This window comes from Apodemus sylvaticus, chromosome 2 (assembly GCF_947179515.1).
Source record: "Apodemus sylvaticus chromosome 2, mApoSyl1.1, whole genome shotgun sequence".
NCBI classification, from domain to species: domain Eukaryota; kingdom Metazoa; phylum Chordata; class Mammalia; order Rodentia; family Muridae; genus Apodemus; species Apodemus sylvaticus.
Window position 1 is genome coordinate 1,688,632 of NC_067473.1, and position 26,346 is coordinate 1,714,977.

General features: G+C 41.1%; 1 protein-coding gene across 6 annotated transcripts in view; it reads right to left on the reverse strand.

Moving 5' to 3' along the window:
• The window catches only part of Rbm33 (RNA binding motif protein 33), a 101,110-nt gene extending 74,988 nt beyond the window's left edge, over positions 1-26,122 (reverse strand). For 3 of the 6 annotated variants that reach the window (XM_052172965.1, XM_052172961.1, XM_052172959.1), the window contains exons 1-5: positions 25,669-26,114; positions 12,734-12,812; positions 7,833-7,881; positions 2,382-2,458; positions 128-440 (exon numbers count right to left, since the gene is read on the reverse strand). In XM_052172965.1, the coding sequence (XP_052028925.1) occupies positions 128-440; positions 2,382-2,458; positions 7,833-7,881; positions 12,734-12,812; positions 25,669-25,711 (561 nt within the window). In that variant the 5' untranslated portion in view covers positions 25,712-26,114. Of the gene's footprint in view, positions 1-127; positions 441-2,381; positions 2,459-7,832; positions 7,882-12,733; positions 12,813-20,881; positions 20,955-25,668 lie in introns of all 6 variants that reach the window. The other 3 variants (XM_052172960.1, XM_052172962.1, XM_052172958.1) reach the window with 3 other exon arrangements.
• Positions 26,123-26,346: the final 224 nt, after the last annotated feature.

The window sequence follows — 26,346 nt, forward strand, 5'->3', positions numbered from 1 at the left end:
GCAGACAGTGATAATAAGGTCTAATTTCTCTCCTTCCCATGGGAGGTAAATAGATTTCAAATCAGTCTAGAAGCCTATGTGCAAGAAGCCATGTTATCTTTGACCATTCAAAAGAGAAAAGACTCACTGTAAATTCATCTAAAGGTTCATTGATTTCGATGTCCAGCACTTCATCACTGTACAGCCGCTCCTCCTCTGGCTCATCCCCATATTCTATTTGGTCTTCTGTCAGCTCTGCGTCGTGGCCTTCATACTGTCCTTCCTCTGGGTACTCTTGAGTATACAGCTCTTGTTCCTCAGGTTTATGGTAGGCTAGCTCATCATCTCCTTGTTCATACTCAGATTCCTGTTCTCCGGACTGGTCATTGGTATTGTCAGACAGTTCAAATGATGTAACTATGCCAGAGGTGGTATTCAGACTGATGGTGACACCCTGAGAACTAGATGACAAAACACAATGAAAGATACACTGAGAGGAAGCTCAAAGCTGTATCATTACCTAAGTGAGTTATAAGACTTAATCACAGGTAACAAAATATCCCAATGGGTGAGTGCGCTCTTAACAATCTGTAAAATACAATTGCACTAGATTTCAAGTAGCCCAGGGCCACTGACCCACAATGTAGACAGCATTTCCACTTGTCAGGTCTGTTATCTGACTAAAAAATGAAGTCAGCCAGATGAAGAAGCTGCTATGGCCTACATACATCCAAGGCTAAAACTAAACACTTTACATTTCCATCTACTTTTATAAAATGAAACAGACTCTGTCTGGTAGACCTGCTAACAGAAAACAAGAATACTACTCTATACTCAGAAAAAGCATAGAATTGTTTTTAAGATTAATTTATCGTTGGTATGTGGGATTTGGTATGTGCACTGCATGCATGCCTAGCTCCCACAGGCCAGAAGACAACACAGGATCCCCTAACTAAAACTGGAATTACAGGTGATAGTAGGTGCTGATACAGATGCTGGAAAACAAGTGAGAGTCCTCTGAAAGAATAAATGCTCTTAACCACTGGGACATTTCTCCAGTAACAAGAGTTAGAATGGTTAACAACAATTTGGTCCTGCCCCCCACCCAAAAAAAAATAATAATAATAATATAAATTATAAGCTCTTCTTTAGAAAATCAAAACATTAAATATCTGTGTAAAAGTATATCTTAACATTCAAATAAGTGGTAATCATAAATATATTTTAAAAAATAACTGATACATGACCCGCTGTGGTAGCTCATCCTGCCAGCACTCAGGATGCTGACACAGGAGGATTGACATGAGTCAGAACAGCCTACACTACAATATGATCCTTGTCACAAAAACTAAACTCAACAAACCAGCAATTCATCAGAGAGCAAAGGGTCTTAAAGCCACAAAACCCATATTATACTTAATTGTTATCACTACCTACTAAAGTGCAAACATTTCAAAGTAAGGGGTCGAATGCAGAGGCTGGAGATAAGGCTCAGCTGTTAAGAACACTGGCTTGTTCTTCTGGAGGACCTAAGTTCAAGTCCCAGTACCCACATGGTTGCTCATGACCATCTTCTGTACCTCCAGTTTCAGAGGTCTGACACCCTCTCTTCTGGTTTCAGAAGACACACAAGTGCCACACGGACATACATTCTAGCAAAATTTTTTAATTAAGTTAAATATATGTACACACACACACACACACACAGACTTCAGATTCAAGACCACAAAATAAATCTGTGCTCACAGCAACAAGTCTATACAGCAAAACTGAGCACACCATAGATTTCAAACATCTGGCCAAATTCCAAAGATATATTCAAGGCCAACTTCACTCAAAATATCTCAATACAATTCATCATATCAAAGAAGAGAATTGGCAAATGCATCTTGCTAGTAGAATAATTTAAAAGTATACTTTTAGTCACAAACCATGTGAAAAAACAGGTTTCAAATCTATGGCCTTCATATGATGTATCTGCAATCACATTTTATAACCCAGAGAATGTATATATTTTTCCCATGTTTCCTCCTAAAACAGAAAATGAGTATTTCTAAGTACTTCTCCCTAGTAGCATCAATTAAATAATGTCTAAAAAGGAAAACAAAAACAGCAACATTAAATTGCAGTCGCCTGCATCAAGTCAGACCACTACCCTCCAGGCAGATAGCACTGAGCTTTCAAACCTTCTCTGAAAGGCATACATGACTGTAAGTCAGTGACCTATTTATGGGAACAATCTATATGACTTCCACATCAGAATACAACAATATCTCATTCAGAATTTAATTGTATGTTAAGTCCAATACCACATTATTCAATTACTCATTATAATTACAAAATATATAAACAATTTTCATCAACTTAATATGGTCCAGTTTTAATAAGTTACTATTGAGTACCTGAAATTTTCTTCATCTTCATTATCACTCTGTAAAAGATCATCATTCAGCTCTTCATCTGACAAATCCGACTGATTCTAATTAAAAGAAGAAATCTAATTAATCTGTGTCAGTTCCATAAGACTTGTTACCAAGCACAAGCTTACCCTGAGAGGGTTGTTTCTAACTTCCTACTGTTCCACCTCCTGCCATACAGGTTTGCTCAGTCTGGCATTGCCACAGAGAATCTGGAAACCCCACATATAACCCACTGGCTAACCCCTGAGAAATGTTTAATGCCAAAGAAAAGTAAATATCACACAAGCATAATGGTCACATTTATTATAATTCTAGCACAAAAGAAAAAGGTATGTAAGACATCCCTGTTAACAATTTTTTCTTAACCAAAATAAACAAGAATGGCTGCCTTGCCTGTCACAATGACATGTCTTTAATCCCAGCACATGGAGACACAGGCAGGCATATCTCTTTAAGTTAAAGGTCAGCTTCAGAAAAGAATGGTAGCCTTAAAATGACTAACAATGACAGAAACAAAAATCTGAAGTTTTTAAATAAGACAAGAGATACAAATCTGATACAACCTGTTTTTAAGGTCACTAGATCAGAAATTAAACCAATTAGACACATAACTTTGGCTTTCTCAAATAGATGACATGAAAATACAAATAGCTCAGGTCTTCCAATGTTGTCAACCATCTCATTAGTATGCAGAAGCATTAGAGTGATCGGTTAGAGTTCTAAATTCTAGGCATATCCTTCAAAGGGCAGAGACAGAGACACATACACATACACACACACACACACACACACACACACACACACCTTTAAGTGAAGAAAGAAAAACTGACTTGATTTTTTAATTCTTAAATGAAACAATAAGTGTCTGACATCTACAGCTTGTAAAACTGGTTAAACTTAACTGTATTTTTCATTACAGTATTTCCAATAATCAATAATTCTAGGAAAATATATTAGCACAAAAGACCTTCTCTATCTCAACAGACAAATAAGCTACCTAAAACTATGCTTCCAGCTCAGCAGGATAGAGCTATAATAAACAGATTTAAAACAAATTTGCTTTAGTGATGTAACCAGCCATCCAAACAGTCAAGAAAATAGTTAAGGTACAAAGGTCTCAAACAAGGACCACAGAGTGGCAGCAAGTGCTTACAAAATCCTTTGCCCCATCTTCCCAAGAAAAAAGTCCCCTCTAAAACGCCTAAGAATGAGGACTTTCAATAGGACAGCAGAGTTTTAAAAATGAGGACAAAGGGGTCCTCAAACACTGGCTTATGACAGAGACCCTGTCTTAGACTTTTACTGCTGTGAACAGGCACCAAGGCAACTCTTACAAGGACATTTAATTGGGGCTGGCTTAGAGGTTCAGAGTTTCAGTCCATTATTATCAAGGCAGGAGGAGCATGGCAGCATCCAGGAGGCATGGAGCTGAGAATTCTACATCTTGTTGCAAAGGCAAACAAAAGACTGGCTTCCAGGCAGCTAAAACTAGGGTCTATTTTTTTGTTAATTTATTTATTTTGTTTATGTGAGTACACTATAGCCGTCCTCAGACACACCAGGAGAGGGTATCAGTCCCATTACAGATGCTTGTGAGCCACCATTTGGTTGTGGGAATTGAACTCAGGATCTCTGGTGGAATAATCAGTGCTCTTAACTTCTGAGCTATCACTCCTGTCCCAAGAAGTAGGGTCTTAAAGCCCACACCCACAGTGACACACTTTCTCCAACAAGGCCACACCTCTAATAGTGCCACTCCTCCAATAGCGCCACTCCCTGGGCCAAGCATATTCAAACCACCAGACTCCCTGGTGTACCAACCTGTCTAGACATGAGGTGTTATCAAAGTAAAACGGATGGAAGAAGGACCTAGCTCCCCCTCAACCACCCTCTTCCTTCCTCAGTTTGCTGCCTTACCTTTCAACAGATTTATACCTGATCCTAGATGCTCTGCACTGTCACAAGAGCCTAAATGTCACTCAAATGCATAGTTCTATATATTTCACTAGTTCTGGCAGAAGAGCAGAGTATACGCATCTAGTCCAGTCAGACAAGAGCAATAAACTTCCTAACAAATGCACAACTGGACCTAAGAAAGGTCCAATTGTATCAGAAATCAAATATGAACTAAACAGCCATAAATCATTACCATCAGTCACACTGACAAAGACTTTTTTTAAAAGCAGGATCACACCTTTGGAATTTGAGATAAAGGATTATCAAAACACTGACGGCTACTAGGAACAAAAGCTAATCAAACATTTCTGGGGCTGGAGAGCTGGCTCAGTGGTTAAGAACACTGACTGTTCTTCCAGAGGTCCTGAGTTCAATTCCCAGAAACCACATGGTAGCTCACTTCCAGCTGTAATGGGAGCTGATGCCCTCTCAGTTATGTGTCTGAAGACTACAGTGTAAGCATATACAAAGAAAAGAAAAACATTTCCAGGAGGCAACTTGGCAGTAGAATCTTGAAATGCCCATATCCTGAGACCAGAACTGCCCTCTGACAGACTTCCAAAGAGCCCCAAAACAACTTACCTAAAGTGTCCTTTAAAATAACCTAAACAGTCAGAGTGAGTAAGTGAAGTTGAAACAAGATTACCTCTAACTAAGCACTGATAGTGCTAGGTAAAACCCCACTAGAACAAATTAATCCATTCTCTCTTCTTTCTTACATACTTTCATTTCCACTGAAGAGTCTGATGTAAATACATACCTTGGAGTAACCACAGAAACAAAGTAAATGTGATCGTGGTAAAGGAAAGTGCTAGAAGGGAATAGTAGGACACAGGTGCTATGAAGGGAAAAATGAGAACACAGGGGACAACTTTATTTGGGGAGGGGAGATCAAGAGGATGACTGAAAATGCCATAGGGAGACACATTATTTCATGGTTACCTAAAAAGCTAAAAAAACACACATATTGCTGGGCATGGTTGAAGCAGAGGCAGACTCTCTTAGTTAAAGAATCTACATGGTGAGTTCCAAGACAGTCAGGGTTATATAAAGAAACCTTGTCCCAAAAAGCAAAACAAAACAAAAAAAACATGCATCTATATATAGTAAGTATCCATATACTAAAGAATTTGAATAAAATTACTCCACTGGGGTGATAATGCTCCCTTAAGAATCATGGACTATCTAACTCCCCTTTGAGTTGTTGGTCAAGGGAATCCAAAGAGATGCCTCAAACAATAAATGCAGGTGCTATCTATCACCTTTGGTTGCCTCCTAACACTTAAAGATAAGACCCTATTGCTAAAAACATCACACACTAACTAGCAAAGGGAACTCAAAGGAATCAAGTTAGGACTGGCCTGGAAGCCCCCTCCCTGAAAAATTGCTTTCATGTATCTAAAGATGCTATATAAGCTGCCAAGAGAGAAAAGCAATTAAAAGTTTTACCCAGCTGTTAAGCCTACAAATTACAATAGTGACCAGCATGGCAAGATACAGCCAAGAGTGCAATAGTGACTTGTATCTCCAGGGTAACCAACAACCACCTAATTAGACTTAAGGCCTACTCAATTGAAGAAAACTCATGCATGAAAACTGTCCAACTAGCCAATTTGTAGTTGGTAAAGTCATGGACGCTAGAGGAAGACCTACATCTGCTACTTTCCTAAACCAGTGTGTCTTAGTTAGGTTTTCTATTGCTGTGATGAAACGACATTACCAAAAAGCAAGTTGGGGAAGAAAGGGTTTATTTGGCTTATACTTCCACACCAAAGTCCATCATTGAAGGGAGTCACAGAGACTCAAATAGGGCTGGAACCTGGAGGCAGGAGATGATGCAGAGGTCATAGAGAAGTACTGCTTACTGACATGCTCCCAGAGCTTGCTCAGCCTGCCTTCTTTAGAACCCAGGACCACCAGCCAAGGGAGGGCACCATCCACAATGGGATTGGCCCTCTCCATTCAATCACTAATTAAGAAGATGTCTTACAGATGAATTATTAGGATGTATTTTTCTCAAAGCTCCCTCCTTTCAGATAACTCTAGCTTGTTTTGACACAAAGCCAACCAGCACATAGTGTAATCCCAACTTCACCCTTAAAAAAACAAAAACAAAAAAAACAAAAACAAAAAAAACCCCTACCCTTTATTCACAAGTAAGTGTAGCTCTCACCCCTCACCAAAAAGGCTTCTTTTGGCAGCTAACCAAGACCATTACAGAACTCTACAACTGGCCTACAACTAACTGGTCAAAATGTAGAAAACAACTGACAGTGGGGTACCCATCCCCAGCTGGGATTTACTACACAAACCCTACACCAAAGGCTCAGGCAACATCTGGGATGTAGGCATAATATTATTGTGCACTGTGTAAAGATTATCCTTTCAAATAATGCTATTCAAATGCTAGTTTCTAAGCCCCCATATCTGGTTACAAAACATTGCTCCTCAATTATTGCAGCTGGTAAATAAAGAAGCTGATCAGCCAATGACTGGTCAGGGGACCTGGACCAGTCAATAGACCTGGACTCTCAGACAGGGGAGGAGGAAAACAGAAGAAGGGGGAAATCCCCATGGGGACAGACTCCAAGAGAAACCAGGAGTAAATAAATACCTAGAACCCAGAGAGCCAAAGCAGAATTGAAATGCAAGTATAACTGGGATTTTGACTAGGAAATACCCAGATTAGCTTAGAGGATTAAAATACAGTAATACTGCTCATTTATTGTAAAGCCTGTTGAATAAATATAATAGTCTAGTCTCAAATATTTGGAAGCTAGCTGGGTTAAGAGAAAAACTTCAACAAACATTTATATATAGCCATGAACACTGGGAAGAGAGGATAAGAAGACTGTAAGAGGGGAGGGGGGATCCGGGAAAGGGGAAATCATTTGGAATGTAAACAAAGAATATAGAAAATAAAAATATTAATAAATAAATAAATAAATAAAAACAAAAACAAAAAAACAAAAAAAACAAAAAAAAAGAAAGACGACTGTAAGAGCCAGTGGACCAGAACATCAATGATGAGACATGTCTCATACGTGTACACACACACACACACACACACACACACACACGAATATGTACCTACGAATGTACATATGGTAACGTATTTTATGCTACTGTTATCCTGATTCTGATACCTGCTAAGAGTATACTGGACACAGGAGGAACTAAAATACTTCTAAAATACTTGCTCTCCGTGGTAATATCCAAAGCATCTACTAATAAGCAGCTATTTTGCTGGGCTGGAGGAGTAAACCCAAGGCAAAATACATGCTGAACATCTGTGAGGCTCTGGGTCAATCTACAGCAACAAAACAATCATTTACAAACTTCTGGTCCATGTTCAGCTTTCTAAAAATCTACCCCATACACAAGGGATGGTGGTGCATCCCTGTTTTAGGTATAAATCTTATAAGCAATCTCTTTTATTTTTTTTATTTTTTTTTATTTATTTTTTTTTTTTTTTACCTTTTTGCCAGACAGTAAATCTTCTCCAAGCAAGTCATCTTCCAGTTCACTGGGGAAAAAAAAATGCAAAATGTCACTATTAGACTAGAAAATGAACAGCATTCAGAAATCCAGTAAAGGCTCCAGAATATGAGAACTTCCAGGTAGCTACAATTTCCTTCTTCTACCAAAAGAATAGATATTCTCAAGGATACATGGACAAGTCTGTCTTGTACATGCTAAGGTCACCTCAATACAGAAGGTGGTTTACTAGACTTAAGCTCAGCACTGTATAGAGCACTTTATTCCCTTTGTACCTGCTGAATAATCAACAAAATGAGAACTATATACAAAGAAACACCTAAAGCTTCTCCCGTCTTTAAAACTTACAATGTGAAGAAAAGGGTACTCAATATCATTAATCAGGTAGAAAAAAAACAACAACAAAAAAAAAAAAACACAAGAAATCATCTAATGCTCATCCAACCAGCAGAAACCAAAAGGAACTTAAAATATTTGAGCCAAAGCAGTGAGTGGCTCAGCAGTTAGCGCATCCTGCTCTTGCAGATGATGAGTTCAGTTCCCTGCGCCCATCTCAGGGACCTTCAAGTACAGCTCAGAGGATTCCTTTCTGGCCTCTAAGAGCACTGCACTCACATGGCATGCAGATACACACACAATTATCTTAAATATTTTAAAGAAAAATTTAAATTATGATGAGGTTATGAACATATGCAGTAACTAAGGAGTGTGGTGTGCTTCAGGTTTCCCAGCATGCTTTTGTGATAAAGTGACTAGGAACAGGTTTTCAAGGCTCCAGAGGTTACCTTTAACACATCAAGAAGGTTGAAATACTTTCCACTGCCTTATAAAAGGCCATTTCCATTCAGGTATATAGCATATTCCCACTTCTCCCCATTCTCATTTGTTCTCTTTGTTCCCAAAGCAGGTCTGGTTCTACAATTTTATCAGCAACACATATGTGATAATATGTATGTAAATAAAATATCTAGGCCCCCAAAGCAGAGAAAACATGTCCAAACATTATCTTTGTTAATTGAAAATGGCTACTACTAGATTATGTTTTTAATTCCAGGAAATCAACTTTTAGAAACAAATGTCTTTATAAACCAACATAAATAAGAAAAATACAATTAAAATCATGATGATCTAGATACTGAGGGATCTAGGAAAATCTAACTGTACCAATATTCTTACTAAGACTACTAGGCTCCAGTTTAAAATTTCTATAGGCTGTGAGATTAGCACTAGTACTAATTTACTATTTTAGTATGTTGCTGAACACAATACTAGAAACTCTAAGAATGTAGAGATGGAGTTGAAAGAGATATATACACTCATATAAAAAGCCTTTCAGAACTAGAAACAACTTGAGCACACTGTCTCACTTCATCTGCTAAAGGCTGAGTTACTGTAAGTTACCCCGTAGTTAGTCTCATACCCTCACTTCATAAACAGAAGATGGACAAGAGAGTAAACAACCTGAGAAAGAGAGAGATGCAAGACAAGGACTATAAGACTACCTTTCTGACCTCTGCATACTTCTTTCCAACATTTTAAAACCAGTAATGTGGGATTTGACTGACTTCTATGTTAGATTCCTCCTATGAGGGCAGGAAAATAAGCTACCGGTCAAAGCCCTATTTGAGAACCTGACCAAAATATAGAATATGACCAAAACCATGCAAGAACGTCTTTGAAAATGAGTTTCTCTCCATGCCACAGATTTAAGAAATGGGAAATGGGAGGCAATATCACTTTCTCAGGACACATTAATTGGGGTGGTAACAAGAGGGGGCTTCATAATTATACTAGAAAAACTACAAAGAATATGCAACTTTTGATAACAAGCAAAAGCATTTGAAAATAAGAAATCAATTTTGAATGCCTGTCAGTCACCTCCTGACTATGTATGGCAACATGGCCACTGCTTGAGAACTCAGGTCTACTGCCCTCTGGGTCCTATCCATTCTAGTCTCTTTCAACTCATTCTGGACTTAGACTATATCCTCCAGGAATGGCTCACAGAGATGTCCCCACCTGCAGCTTCTGGATTCAGTCCAGTATCTGCCCTCTCCTGGGACCTAGACAGGAACCACTATGTTCTAGGTGGGTGTCCCTTATTCCTTAAGCCTGTTCCCTAAATACACCTTCATTAAATGATTCTCAGTTAAGATCTTCTCAGTATGCACCACCTACCTTGCTTGAACATGTTTCAGATGCCGAGTCAGCATCACCACATTCTCTTGCAAATCTCCACTAATACAACATGACAGGAGGTTTTCATAATAACCACTCTTCCAAACTGCTCCATTATGCAGCAGACAGAAGGTGTTTGACACTTAAACAGTATCAAAACATGCAAAACACAGAATCTAGAATGTGCAAACACCATACTGCACACCATGTGGAAAAAGAAGCTGGTTTACAGAGACAACTGCTACCAATACTGAGGAGAGTAATAAAACCAGGCTTCCTCACACCATGACCAACCAACATAGCAGGAAGGAAGCTGCCAAAAACTACAAGTCCCAAAAACAGACAGACTCAGGAGTCAACTGGTATCAATTCTAACTGAGGGACTATAGAGCAGTCTGACCACCATAAGAAAATAACTACTACAGATTAAACACAACTGACATAAGAGTCTATGCTTTAAAATTATTCTAAACCAATGCTCAGGAGTGGAAGATGTTATGGGTAATTACTTTGGAAAAGAGCAAATGAAAAATCTCCTGTTGTACTGGTTGGTCTTGTGTGTCAACTTGACACAGGCTAGAGTTAAAGAGCCCCCTTGAGGAAATGCCTCCATGGGATCCAGCTGTAAGGCATTTTCTCAATTAGTGATCAAGGTGGGAGGGTCCATTGTGGGCGGTGCCATCCCTGGGCTGGTGGTCCTGGGTTCTATAAGAGAGCAGGCTGAGCAAGCCAGTAAGCAGCACCCTCCATGGCCTCTGCCTCAGGCCCTGCTTCCTGACCTGCTTGAGTTCCAGTCCAGATTTCTTTTGATGATGAATAGCAATGTGGAAGTGTAAGCTGAATAAACCCTTTCCTCCCCAACTTGATTCTTGGTCATGATGTTTGTGCAGGAATAGAAGCCCTGACTAAGACACCTGTCTAACCTGTGCCTTGGAAGAACTTCCTAGTTAACACACTATAGGAAACAAACCAGTGTGACTACATTAAATCCTCCAGACGTGTTTGGCTCCTAGTGGAGATACAAGACAGACATGAGAGGCTTCCACATCAGACTCACCACACTAAAACTTCAATGTAAACAACCTTTATACCTATATATATGTACATAAAATACAAGGGGGTTGGTTAGACTATATACAGACAAGCAGCCAAGTAGAAATCCTAGAAAACATATCATTTTGTTTCTTTCACAAAGAGCTAAATTTGCTGATGAATGACCTCCAAAGGCCATGATTCAGTTAAAATCATGGTGTCCAGGGTGGTACTGCAAAGGTAATGGGGCTGAGTAGAGATGGACTAGTGAAAGGTCCCAGGAAACAGTGGGACGTAAGTATGTTTCTGGCTCATAACATACATGAGCGGTTTTACTTGGCCATGTGCCTCTCCCATGACATGCGGCCCAAAGCTAACCGGCACTCAATTACCAAGTGGAGCCTCCAGAACTATGGGCACACAACTTCCTATGTTAACTGTCCAAGCACTTCACTGTAGCGACAGACAACGCAAATGGGAAGAACCAATGCTCTAAAATACAGACCTTGATCTGGATTTAATTTCAAACCATAGGAAAGCACATGCACCTACCTGCACTGTGTGAAAATGCACGGATACAGGCACATACGTGAACGTAACAGGTAATAGGGCAAATATGAACAATAGTCAGGCATGTATAATCAGGGATTTTCCTTACATACAATATGTCTGTATGTGTAAATAGTCTGTATTTTAAGAATTCTCAAGTGTTTCCAGGTAACCTAAATCTGATTTGAGGGGTTTGTAGACTGTATAGAGAAAAACTGATAATCTCCAAGTTGGCTGACAGTACATTGGGTTGACAGTGCCCTATTATACTCCACGTATGCCTGAAAGTCTGAATAAGTAAGTATCAGTAAGTGCAATCAAATTCAGGCAGACTATACTCTGTTGAAAAAATTAACTTTGTCCAAACCATGCAATAATACATACCTCCCCCACCTTCACCCACACAAAAAAGATATATCTCCTTCACCCTAACAGTCCTCTCTAGAATCCTGACTGAGCACTGACTGAGTCAGGAAAGGCTAACTCATCAATCTAGGTTGATTATCCAAGAGTTCACGGTAAATCATCCTGTAAACTTCCGGGCACTTGTTCTTATATGAAATCAGTCCAAAACCATCATATATTTTTTGTTCACTCGCCTCAGCACCTAATACAACCAGTCTGTGTACCTACAGCATGCCTCCTCTAAAAGTAGAGCTCCCCCCAGAGATACCCACCACACTGAGATGACATCAGCCATCACTAACTGCTTTCCACTGTGTGTGCAACTATGGTTTATAAAGCAGGCACGTTCACCTGCACTAATAGGTATGGAAACAAAATTAAAAGTTAATTGATATTACAATGGCAAGATGTTTAAAGTTTTGCTAACTACTGGCTAGGATATACACCAAAAGGTACTGTGGCATCCAAATGTTTGTTGTGTTGTTCTATAAACAGAAAGAAAGTGGGCACATGCTCCACACAGCTACTTACAACATAAACTTGGACCTGGCCCTGGTGCATCCTGAAGAGACCTCCCATCAGTCCAGCAGGGTTCATGTAGGACAGGGAGGACACCAAAGGACCAGCACACTATCTTTGGTGAAGATCTCTGTATCCAGTACAGAATCACAGACATCACACAAGGCACCATGGGGAGAGCACAAGTGTTGACATACCTGTCCCAGTCCTCGTCAGCAGCTCTTCTTCTCCAGGACCGTTCTGCACCAGGTTTGTCAAACTGGTCAAAGTCATCATCTGTGAATTAGAGTATAGTCAAGTCAGTTTTGTTAAATTAAGACGGATACAAGGCAATCACTAGGACACCAGCTTCCTTAGGATCACTAGACACCAGCTTCCTTAGGAGTACAGCCTAACGCTCCAGATTATCCATATATAGCAATCATAAATCTTCAGCCATGCTGAAACATTAGTTTTCTTAATAAAAGAAGTCCAAAATGTATTGACTACTAGGCATGAAAATACAGCAAGAACAGCATTTTTAAATTATAACTTGTTACTGCACAAACGATTTGCTAAAAGTTATAGACTCATAATAATTTTTTCAACCCTCACATTTTCCAAATAAGTAACAGTAATAATATAATGGATACACACACACACACATACACACACATACACACACACATAATATAATGCAAGCTACATAAAAGTTTTTTCTATTGGTCACAATTTATAAAAAGTAAAAACTGTCAAATCTTAAGGAGCAAATTTTCAACTGTATTTTATTTAACTTGGTATAAATTTGGCCATTAAGGCATGGAATGAGGACAGGAGCAGTGGCTGTCTGTATGCCATGTAAAGTGCACAGTTTACACACATGGCACAGTTCGTATCTCAACATGGTGATGAGAAGCCAGAGATAGCTCAGAAACAGACAGAAGCCTTCTTTCTTTCTTTCTTTCTTTCATAAAAATAAGTTATTATTTATCTTACAAATTTGCTGGAAGTTTAAGTGTGACAATATATTTTTAAAATAAGAGACTTACATTTATTTTTATTGTTAAGAAACACTAAAAACTGAAATTAAAGTTTTCATGTAAAGCTGAGCAGTGGTGGCAGATGCCTTTAACCCCAGCACACAGGTGGCAGAGGCTTGCAGATCTGAATTCAAGGCCAGCCTGGTCTACAGTGCAAGTTCCAGGACAGCCAGGGCTACAGAGACACTGTCTCCAAAAGAAAAACAAAAGGGGGTTTGGGAATTGATTGTGCAGAGTCCACTCAGGCCCAGACCCAGAGCACTTGAGTGACACAAATACCTATAGCCTAGGGCATTTCTCTAGCTCAAACTGTAAAACTAACTACTAAGGTTCTAAATCAACCGTTTCCCCGTTAAGACTCTTGAGAGAACCTGATAAAAACCGATTTTAGCAGGGAGTACTGGTGCACATCTTTAATCACAACACTTGGGAGGCAGAGGCAGAGGTAGAGGCAAATGGATCTCTATAAGTTCGAGGCCAGCATAGTCTACATAGTGAGTTCCAGGACAGCTGGGCTACATTGGGGGGTAGGAGAGGATGCATAGTCTACTTTTAAAAAATGACTATATAAAGTCTCTGAGATGTACCAAGTGAAACACAGATTACAGAAATTCACTACATTTTTCAGAACTGTGGCAGCAACAGACTCAGTGTTCCTCCAAAATCATAGGGCTCTTTGCCCCTGGTTCTCAAGCTAAGGGCTAGAACCTCTGATGTCTTTTCCCACACCCCCGGCCTACCTGCTATGGAGGTTCAGCTGTAGGGGGAACCCTTCTCCCACACCAAGACCCACCTGGAGGACAGACGCTCAGCGCACATGTGCCTCTCAAGAGGAAAATAGAAGCTTCACACTCCAGTCAGCAAATCGGCAAAGGAATCAACAAGCAACGAACAGTAAAAAACCCAGGAAGGAGTAGGGAAACCAGCACTCACAGCCACACCAAGGTATTATTACCTCAAACACCCATTCAGGAGGGGGGGGGGGGAAGGCTTAGGAAAGACACTCAGACCAGCCAAGCTGAAAAGAAGACTCTTAAAATCAGACCAGACCAGCTACAGGGTAAAGGTTTAGATCAAGTCACTTGAAAAGAACACTTCATACTGAGTTGTCTGCAGGCTATGCAGTGTGTTCCCAGGTTGTTAGCTGTAACCCAGGCTGAGGTAGGCTTGAGTGATGCAGCTGTCTCTGAGTCACCTCTGCTGCGGGTGAGACCCTTACCCAGATTCCTGAGAGTGACCCCCAGAAAACTCACTGGCTCACCAAGCTGGACTTTGGTGGTATGCATACTTTGTTCTGCAGTGAATTTCTTAGTGAGGAGGCATATCTGCATACATAAACACATGCGGGATTTTCCCTCTCCACAGGGAAAGTCTTATGACACAGCATACAACAAAGAAAAAGAAAGGTACAACCCTTCATACACGGAAATGAGAGAAGAGACAACATAACTGAGAGGTTCATAAGAACATTTAAGTAGCCATCACTGATACTGATGTTCAAAGACTTATGTTCAAAGTAGGAAGAACTAGAAATTAAGGTGGCAATGCCATAGCAAAGGCCACATAAAAAAGCAAACCAGTACTAAACCAAATATATCTTGAAATTAAAACTAACAGGAAGGCTTGACAAGATGGCTCAGCAGAGGTAAAGGTATTTGTCACTGGGCCTAAAGACCAGATTTCAAGTCCCAGAAGCCACAGAAAGGTGGAAGCAAAACACCATTTCCCCTAGTTGTTCTCTGACCTATGTGTGTATGTGTGCGTGTGTACACATGTACACACACATTTAAAAATCAAATACATCACAGGAACCATGCATGGTAGCTCACATGAGTTAATTCTAGCACTCACTTGGGACATTGAGGCAGAACTGTCATGAGCATGAGCCTGGCCAAAGGTATGAAGTGAGATCTAGGCTGGCCAGGGATACAGTGTGAGACCCTGCCTCAAACAATCAAACAAACTAAATTCATTTATAGGGGTCACAAAAGCAGATTCAAGCAGGCAAAATAGAAAAAAAAAAAATCAAGTGACAACTACTGCAGAAAATGTGGACCACCACTATCCCATGACTATAAACCAAAAAAAATATCAGAAAAAGGGTACAAAGGAGCAGGGAAAACATCCAAAGATTGGCTGAAAACTTCCCAAATTTACTAAAAAACTATCAGCTTTCATATCTAGAAAAGCTCAACAAATTTAATTTACAACACACACACACACACACACACACACACACACACACACAAATTAAAATGTCCCAAAGCCAAAGATAAGGAGAAAAACCTAAAGAGGAAGAGAAAAGGCCTCATCACTACAAAGGTAACTAGAGTAAATGCTGCCCATCACCAGAATCAGTAGTTTGGGGGGGGGGGGGGTGTTCAGGGAGTTACAGAAAACTCAGTGTGCCTTATAGCCTGCAGAACTATCCTTCACAGAGATGACAATTACATGTACAGAAAGCTGCAAAAAAAAATCTTATGGTTAGCAGATCCACAATAATTGAATGATGTCATGTGAATAATTGAATAATTCTGTTACTGTTTTTTGAAATAACGTGAAAATGATTTTAAGTTGAGAAAAACTGGACACTAAGAGAACACTACATTAATGACTGGTTTCCTTATGAGGAAAAGGAAATTTGTAGACAAGACATAACATAGAGAAAGGCCCATGTCAGAGCAGACAGTGAGGCTTCTAGACAAGTATCACCAGAATATGATATGCAGATCCCCCCAGAGACTTTCTAGTCGTCTGACTGTAAGAAACTTTCTATCAAGCTACCTTGTTTGTGGTGTTCAGATATACAGACTTGTATCTTCATTCTGAATCTAGGGGGTTTGTCGGCTGTCCCTGCAATCTCCTAGGCAGGGCATGCACATGTGTTTAAGCACACACCTCATGGTATCCCACATACTTTTCCCTAATTCCCCATTAAATGGATACTCTTATAGACCGACACACTTGCTCAGTCTCCTACTGAACTGTCAAGATATTATTTCAGAGACTGTACTTTTCAGATCTAGAAATGTTCTTTGCTTCTCCTTTGAAATTACTCTTTATTGGTCTCTTTCTGAGCATGCTGTTCTCCTAAATTCTAATAATGTATATAATAATGTTCATTTGTTTTGGTTTCTTTTGTAGCCTAGAAGTTTCTTAGACAGTTACTTCAAAGTATTTCTGGGCCTCCTGGTAGGTGGTTGCTATTTCTTTTCCTCCTGTGAGTAGGTCATACTTTCCTGGGTTCTTTGTACAAGCTGATTTTTTTATTTAAAACTATGTATATTGGATACTGCAATAGAATAACAATTCATCTCTCCCACGTCCACAGCTACTCCATTTATTTACTCAGGCAGGCAGTTGTCCATTAAATGACTTCCAAACCATTTTTGCAAATACTATTTATTCTATCCCTTCTTGGATGGTTACTGAAATCCCAGCCAGCCAATGACCTAACAGAAATAGCTTTAAATACCTCAATATAATAAGGTCAGGGAGAATTCACCTACAATGTACGGCCATGATAAAAATTAAATAAACAAAGTGAATCTGCATCAATATTTTGTAAATGAACAAAAGAAACCTTTGTTCTTAGAGTAAGCAAAGATATTTTTTACGTAACAGCAACACCAAAACCAATGGAAGATCTGACAAATGAACACCATTGGAACCTACATCTACTCTCCCAAAGGCACAACCAGGCAAATGAAAACAAGCCAAACAGCTTTTCTCTCCCAGTGAACTACTAAACTGTAGATCCTGAGCCTACCCAAACACCACAGTGGGGAGCCTGGACCTCATCTGTCATCTTCAGTGAGCAGGAGCAGTGCTGTTGAATGGACCCCTAATTCTGGGATTGTCAACATAAAGGTAAGTGCTGATGCTACAGAGTGACTGTTTAAATTAGTACAATCTACAAGTCAAACTAACTTAATTTTACAAAGACAACTAAGTGAGGAGTTAGTAAAGAACAAGATATGCCACCCTCTCAGCTCACTGATGTGTGCACAGTAAGGGCACAATGTGATTGCATTCCTGGAAGGTTAAGAGTTCAAAGTTCTAAACTCTAGCAGAATTTTAGCAGAGCCATTGTATCTGGCATGAATTCTGGAATGACAGCACCTAGGCTTGCTTTGTGGTAGCCTTTTGTAAATAGTGATTGCTATCTGAGTATGGGGTTGCTCTTCTGAAGGATTCTCAGAACTTTTGCACAACTTAGTTCTGAGACATACCTGGCAAACCAGTAAGCCTCCTATGGCTGAGAACTGCTTAGGTAATGGTTCCTTCTGACAACCCCTAGATCAGATAAGAGATTTTGCTATGCAGAAACTGACTTGCTAACACTGTCTTCTGAGTAACAATAATGCAAAATGGGTAGGTTCAGTCCTGAGAAGCTAATCCCCAGCTACTGAGAAGCCTATATTCATCCTGCAGGATCTCTCTTTAGATCAATCACCCCTTTTAACCCTGAACACCAACATCTAACTCCTTAAACACACATGGTTGGCTTTTCATACAACCAACTCCCATTTCAAAGCTAAGGAAATCCCTCTCCACTCATTTCATTAGCATAAGAGAGAACAAATTCCAAGAATTTTAGAAACTGTGCATAGGGATCAGAAACAAGGCCCACTCTTTCATCATACTACATATAATTAATGCCCATCAAAAATCCTGATCACTATAACCCCAGAATGTGCCCTTATTTACAAATAGCAAAGACCTTGCACATATAGTTTGTTCAGATAAAAATCATTCTATTAGAGTGAGTCCTAAAACCAATAACTAATGCAACAAGCCACTCCCATACACCTAAAAGTAACAATAGAGAGCCATGGCTGGAGAGGGTCACAAGTCACTGTGGGGAAGTTACTATTGTTACTTGGCTAAATAGGCAAATATACCCATCAAACTGCTTCCTGAATATTTTGTTTACACCCTTAAGTGAGAGCTGCTCTTCAACTTTATCAATGAAGCTTCTTTAGTGGTTACTGCAAACTCAAAACTGATCAAAGTGCTGACTGGTTCTTCCATGTTCAGCCCTAAATCAAGTATCTGTTATCACCCCATCCAAAGCTCTGGGAATACCTTAGAGAAGGGGACACAAAGAATGTAAGAGCTGGAGAAAGAGGCAGTCTTCTCCAGACATGACTAGGCACAGAACTCACAAACTCACAGCAGCTATGATTACCTCACAAGACTAGACTGTTCAATACTGTATCAAGGATGGGAGAGGAGCTTACAAAACTTCAGCCCTTCCTGAGGGTTTATAGGCAGTTAATGCAGTTAAACAGGAAGAACACAAGAGGACAACCTCCAACCCCATGAAGATCTACTGGTAGTTAGCTAATGGTTGTTGGAAGGGTAATTTTCTTCAATGCTACAGCCACCACTGTTAGGTTGCCTATTCTCCTGTGTAAAAAAAAAGAAAAAAAGAAGTCCCTCACCCATGTTCATATAACCAACCCCAAGTAAACTCAAGTCACTAAAAACTGAAAAAAGACATTAAAAAGGTAGACTAGCTAGGAAGATAATCAGTAGAAGTAAAAGGAATACATAGGGTAATGAGGATTAAATATGATAAAATGCATTACACACTGTATAAAAAAATACTGCAAAATACTAAAACCTACTTATTAGCATGCTACTAAAAGTGTAAGAGTATTAATTTGAAAATATAAAATACTACAAAAAAGACTAAAACTGATATTTCAATTTTTAAAAAGCTTTAAAAAGTGCAATGATAGAAGAAATAGAAAGAACTTTAAACCCATGTGTAGTTTCACAGTCGAGTGAGTATTCTTCCAACACTTAATACTTCCCAAACTCCCCAGAACTTCCTCTAAGAGATGAGGACATCTCTCACCACTCACTATACTAGACTTGGTATTGGAAGGACAGCCAATACTTTCTATTCAAGTACCTGACTTCCAAAAAAGAGAGACACAGATAAAGATTCAACAGGTACAACTATATAATTAGAAAAATCTAAATCTCTAAATTATTAAAACCAGAGTCCAACTAGTTATAACCATCTCATTTACCAAAGTGTCCTGGTTAGCGTTCTGTCAATTTGACACAAGATAGCGTCATCTGGGAAGAAGGAACACATTTGAGGAAAATGCCCTCATCAGACTGACCTGTAGCCAAGTATACAGAGCACTCTGTTGATTGATTTTGGTGTGGGAGGGTCCAATCTACTGGGGCAGTAGTGGTCCAAGAAAGCAAGCTGAGCAGCAAGGCATGGGGAGAGCTGCTGATAAACAGCATTCTTCCAAGACCTCTACATCAGTTCCTACCTTGAGTTCGGGCCCTGACTAATGGACAGTGATATGAAAGTATAAGCTAAAATAAACCCTTTCCTCCCCAATTTTTTTCTGTCAAGAGGTTTTATCACAGCAACAGAAACCCTGTAATATACAAAGACAACAGTGGAGCTGTTATTATATTATAAAACACGAAGAAATCTGAGAATTTAAAGGTTGAAAAAAAACAAACAACTAGGGCTAGAGAGATGGCTCAGTGGTTAAAAGTTCAATTCCCAGCAACCACATGGTGGCTCACAACCATCTATAACAGAATTCTGATACCCTCTTCTGGTATGTCTGAAGATAGTAATAGTGTACTCACATATATCAAATAAATACATCTTTTTAAAAAAAGAAACCCACCTTTTAGAAATTATGTTAACAACCCTATCAAAATCCAAGTCACAATACCAACAGAATTCTGTACAGACTCCTGGATGGTGATTATAACATTCATTGTTTTAACGTACCTGGTTAATCAAAAAGCATTCTGAAAAGCATGTGCCGTGTGACAAGAACACGTGCATACGGCATGCTAATAAGCCATAATATTGAAAAGCTACTAACTGGAAACCCTACATAACAGAAGGATGGGGACTTCAGTACATGGAACTACAGAAGGCCCAAAACAAGACTTTTACGAAGGCATGTGAAAGGAAAGAGAAAGTGACATGGAGAAGTCAACATTTTTGACATCCGTCAAAAAGGAAAGGAAAAACTTTCACAATGAGTTTAAAGCAAGGTCACATGGAAGACCAAAGGGCCAATCATCAAAAAGAACTTAGAAACAAGAAATACATTTGCTGCCCAATTTTTAAAAAGTGAATGCATGAACACGTAATTACAAGGCACATAAAGATTCATTTGAGCACTATAGGTAGTATAAAATACAGCATTGAAGCTACTTTCCCCATATACATTAGCAAAAATTCAGACTCATTTAAAAGAGAAAGGGAATATTTGACTGATAGAATGACAGAATGGTACTGAGTGTTGAGGATGACTAGAAAGTAGCTACCCAAACTCTCCATATATATGCCTCAGAGAGCCCAATCTTAAAGGTATCCATCTTCAGACATCAGCACAAGACCCTAGAATGAAAAAGAAAAATAAACAAAGATGCTCATGAAATACTAATGGTAGATGAACACATCTCTAACCTACAGACACAGAAAAGAAATTGTTCTCAAGTGAACAAGCAAACCCAGAATTATACACATTCTATCCACACCTTCCAAGGTAGTTTATGTATACAACAGATCTTTCCTATCTGAAAAACTACACTCAAGGACTGGAAAGATGTCTCAGTTAATGAAGTACCTGCCACACAAGCATAAAAACCTTGTCCAGATCCCCAGTACCCACATAAAAAAACCGGACCAGAAGCTTTTAAGTCCATTACCCCTATACTAAAAGACGGGAGATGGAAGAGTCAAGGAATCCCTCTGGCCTACAGGCCAGACAGCCTAGCACAAATAGATTAATTCCATGCTCAGTGAGATCCTGTCTCCAAGGGGTGAAGAGTAATAACTGTCCTCCACACACCCAGACATACACAGACATACACCTGCACACATTCATATGAACACATATATAATACGTGTGCAGGGTGTCACAAACACACCTGATAGTCACTGTAAACTCATTTTAACTTGCTAGACACAGTAAACCTGAACCTGTCTGGACACTGAGGTTACATTAAACTGACAAAAACACAGCCTCAAAACAACAAAAACAACCTAATTCATGAGCTTAAGCAACATTGAAATGTTGATAAATGTTGACAGTAGACTCATTCTCTTTACTATTAGGTATGTCTAAAATTTCTTAATCTTTTCCTTTAGTAAAATTGACCCAAAAAACAAAATTTTACAAGTACATTTTATTTCTCTCACCTATAAAACCAGTGTATTTAACGTCCAAGATTACTGTTAAATTGTGAAACAAGACACACATCCTAACCCGGTTCATAAGCTGTTTTATGAACTGTTAGGTCTTAACATACACTTCAGCTTGGAAGATTTTTGCTAACGTTTTTGTTCTGACTTTTCATTTTATACTGCAAAGCAAGCACTAAACCTTGAAGTTTATTATTTGCTCTACAATGTGTCCTTAAAGACCAACTTCTGAATTTATGCTCATCTCCAATGTGCAATGTCACTGGTGCAATATTCTTTTTCCCAGCAAGGGCCCCATGCTTCTCCCACCTTACCTGGCAACAGCCTCTATCTAAAGTCCCAGCATGCTTCATCCCTGTAAGCACCTCAGTCTCACAATGATATAATTGTACCTCTGTTATTATCTATTCTGGCCACCTAGAGATTCCATTAGTTTCTGGTTACAGTGAAAATATCACTTGACATTGAAAATATCACCACTACTACCACCACCACCACCCCCAACCCCCCACTCCCAAACATCAACCCTTTACAATATTGAGATAATTTTAAACTGACAATTCTCGGACAATTAATGAATTAAGTTTAACAATGCAGTTCGGATTAGGCCACAACCAGGTTTTAAGGAAGGGGATAAAAACAGACTCACTATGTAGCCCAGGTGACCTCAAACTCAAATCCTTCCACCTCAATTTCCCAAGTGCTGGGATTACTAACCCATGCCAGGTTCACAGCAGCCTTTTAATGTAATGAAACAGAAGTCAAGAGTACACACTAGGACAACCATGAAATTTGTGTAGTAATAAACCACAATGTCAGTGTGAGATCTAACTGTAAAGCTTTGAAAGCCACTGTGCTAGGTGATATGCTAAACTGAGGTGTCAAGTAAGCAAACTATAGATATAAAGAAGGTATTACCTACAATGTAAGTATTTCCAGTGTAAGGGTTTTGTTGGTTCTACAGCAAACATTACAGATCTAATGGACAAGGAAAAGGGTGCTGTTTTCTTTTAAATGAAATATTTCAATCTCTAACTCATTTATCAAGTATTTGCTGAACACATGTACAAGGTCAGGAACTTGGGGTGCATGGCATTGCAGGCAGACATGCTTGTCCTTACAGGTCTTAAAAAAGAATGTACAGATTAAGGTAATTGTTCAAGAGAAACCAATGGAGAGGGAGGCACTTAAGTAGCAAACAGATAAAGAGAAACCAATGATTTCTCTAGTAAGGCCTCCTCCCTCAGGAGCTGGAACATACTGAATCAGGAGATAGTTACAGGATATTTGATCACACTGTGAACCCCAAGATTGTGTTACTTACTGAAAAAAAAAAAAAACATGTTTCTAGTTGTGGTGTATGTCAGCCTTAGCACACACCTTTAATCCCTCTGCTGGAATACAGACATGACCTTGGTATGCACTGGGGGGGAGGGGAGAGGGGGGAGAAGGGAGGGGGAAAAGGGGAAGGGGAGGGGGAGAGGGGAGGGGGGAGGGGGAGAGGGGAGGGGAGAGAGGGGAGGTAGGAGGGGGAGAGGGGAGGTGGGAAATGGGAGAGGGGAGGTGGGAGGAGGAGAGGGAAGAGGGGAGGTGGGAGGGGGAGAGAGAGGGGAGAGAAGGGGTTGGAGGGGGAGAGGGGGGAGGGGGAGAGGAGAAAGGAGGGGGAAGGGGAGAGGAAGAGAGGAGAGAGAGGGGAAGAGGGGAGAGGGAGTGGAGGAGGGGAGCAGGGGGTAGAGAGGGGGTAGGTGAGAGGGGGAAGAGGGGAAGGGAGGGAGGAGAGGGGGAGGGGGAGGGGGAGGGGAGAGAGGGGGAGACAGGAGAGGAGAGAAGGGGAAGAGGGAAGAGGAGAAAAGAGAGAGGGGAGAGGGGAGAGAGGGGGAGGGGAAAGAGGAGGGGGGGAGAAGAGGAAGGAGGCAATTTGACTGGGAGTTTTACAAAGACAGGTTGAAGAGAGAACAAGCCAGAGAATAAGAAGGAACCAGAAGATGAGAAGTGATTGCTAGTTAGTCTGAGGCCAAACAGCAATTCAGAAAAAGCCCAGAGAAGCCAGATTGAATCCACCTGAGAAGAGTTTGAGCTAGAACAGCAAAGTTGAACCAGCCAAGGTTCAGAAAGGACTAGAAAGGGTGAACTTACTCAGCAGTAAGTCTCAGAGGCTTAAAACATTCTAAGCCTAGATAAGATTGTGCAGAGGCTAGAAGCTTCCAGGACTAGGTCTAGGTTAGCAGAGGAGGCAGTGAGCCTCAGAGATGGCAAGTACCAGTAGGGTATAAAGTACTTTTACAACACAGCCCCTGCAGGGCAGGAAAGTGGGATGAGGAGCACAAGCAGTTCCAGGACTGCACAGCTGCCATACCAGGGTGAACATTCAAAAGAACTTGCCTACTTTCCCAAGGAGTTTGGATTGAGTCTACACAAGGGAAATGCTGGCAAGATGGTAAGATGGAAAAAAAAAAAAAATTCCAAACTTCCAAAAAAAAAACCCAAAAAACAAAAAACAAACAAACAAAAAAAACCAACCTAGCCCTCTAAAATTACAACCCTCAAACTTCCTTGGCTAAAAACTAATATACGGCCCTCAAATTTTATTTGTGTGGATACTTATCAGCTTTTACTATTTTTTAAAGTTTTAAACAAGAGACTTAAAAGATCATAAAAAGCCGGGCGGTGGTGGTGCACGCCTGTAATCCCAGCACTCTGGGAGGCAGAGGCAGGCGGATTTCTGAGTTCGAGGCCAGCCTGGTCTACAGAGTGAGTTCCAGGAGAGCCAGGGCTATACAGAGAAACCCTGTCTCAAAAAAAACCCAAAATCTAAAAAGAACCAAAAAAAAAAAAAAAATCATAAAAGCACACAATTCCCAAGCCATCAATGTCAAGGCTTCACATGCCACACAGTCTCTGGAAAACCCCAATCCACATTAGTAAAAAACAAATGGAAAATGAAAATATTATCCTCATCTTTTAAAAACAGTTCTGACCCAAGGGTTCCCATAACACTGACTCACATATAGAATGTTAAGTTTTTACCGTCTCTAATCAAGTAAGGCAGATAAAATGTATTTTAAACACTTAACTAGAAAGCCTCGAATATGCATGTTAAAAAATCATCTATATAAGCTGGCAATGACATATACCATACATACCACATTCTGCCAGCAATGGCATTCTGGATGCAGCCTCTGTCGTTTTGGTTTTTCGTTTTATCATACAAACATTGTGGTACTTGGGTCAGAATTCCTAAGCAGGGTTGTTTAACATGCCCCCCCCCCCATCTGTAAGCACCACAAAACATCTCTAGAATATGTAGAATAGTTCTAGTGTCTATAGCCAGAACTAGCTGGCCAATGCTATTGTTGTCCACACTTTACTATGAGGGTCTTCTATCCAAGTCCTGAAACGTCATTTTTTATTGTTCCACATCTTTTAAAAAACCCTCATTCAACAAAACGTGTGTTTACTTATACCTGGCTAGTCTCCCATATCGTTTACGATTGCAAAATGACAACACCCAAGCAGCTGGTTCAGTAACTAACCCTTTGTAGACGGTGGTCCTCACCCCTTTCAAGCATACTGTCAAACACAGGTTTTCCTTAGATGATAATAGGTTTATTTAAAGCACTCTAATAAGCCGCGAAATTCTTCTTACATTGAGTGGACTGTTTGCCGCTGCCCAGGGGGAATCTTCCAGGAAGACTGGAAATCGCCAGGGCCGCCCGACCCCGACCCCCTAGCCCCGACCCCGTCGCGGGCCCGCCGCCGACCTCGCGGCGCCGCCTCGGGCCTAACGCTCCGCGCTCCCAGCCTGAACAGCGCCGGCAGGCCGGGGGCGACTCCGGCTGTGGCGGGGCAGCAGGAAGGCCCTACATAAAGGCTGCCCGGTCTACGGCCCCCGCCGCGGCCCACATACCTCCAGTGCCTGCTCCTCCGCCCGCGCCCAGGGCGGCCGCCATGGTGGTCCCCGGGCCCGGCCTTCAGCCGTCCCCCGAGCCGCTGGAGGGCCGACGGCTCGGGTGCGGGCCGGGGAGGCGGGGGAGCGGCGAGGGCCGGCGGCCGCGAGCGAGCAGAGGCGAGGCCCGCGCGTCGCGGTCCGCAGCGGACCCTCGCCTCCGCAGGAAGAAAACAACGCTACGGCAACATGGCCGCGCCGCGGTGCACGCCGGGAGGAAGGCGGGCGGAAAAGCCAGCCGGCGGCGGGCGGACGCCCAAGGTCCCCGGAGCCTGACCGCCAGCGAGTCCCCGGCGGCGCGCGCTAGAAAGAGCAGCGCACAGAGACGGCTTCGGACCGGCGAGAAGGCCGAGGCTGCAGGCGGGAGGAGTGTGGACAGCCACACGCCGTAAGTCGAGCCTGAGGCTGTCATAAATCGCCTTGCAGCAGTCGGCGCGGTGGCGCTTTACGACGGCTGAGCCGCCGCCGTCGCAAGTGGAACTGAAGCGCGACCGGAGACGGTAACGGCTGAGTCTGGCTTCCGCGCCACCAGGCTTCAAGCGCGCGATCGCTGCGTTGACGCACGCGCACTCGCGTTCGCTCTAGCTGGCAGTAGCCGCGTCGCGTAGGGTGTAGGGAAAGGAGAGGAGGTGTGTTGCG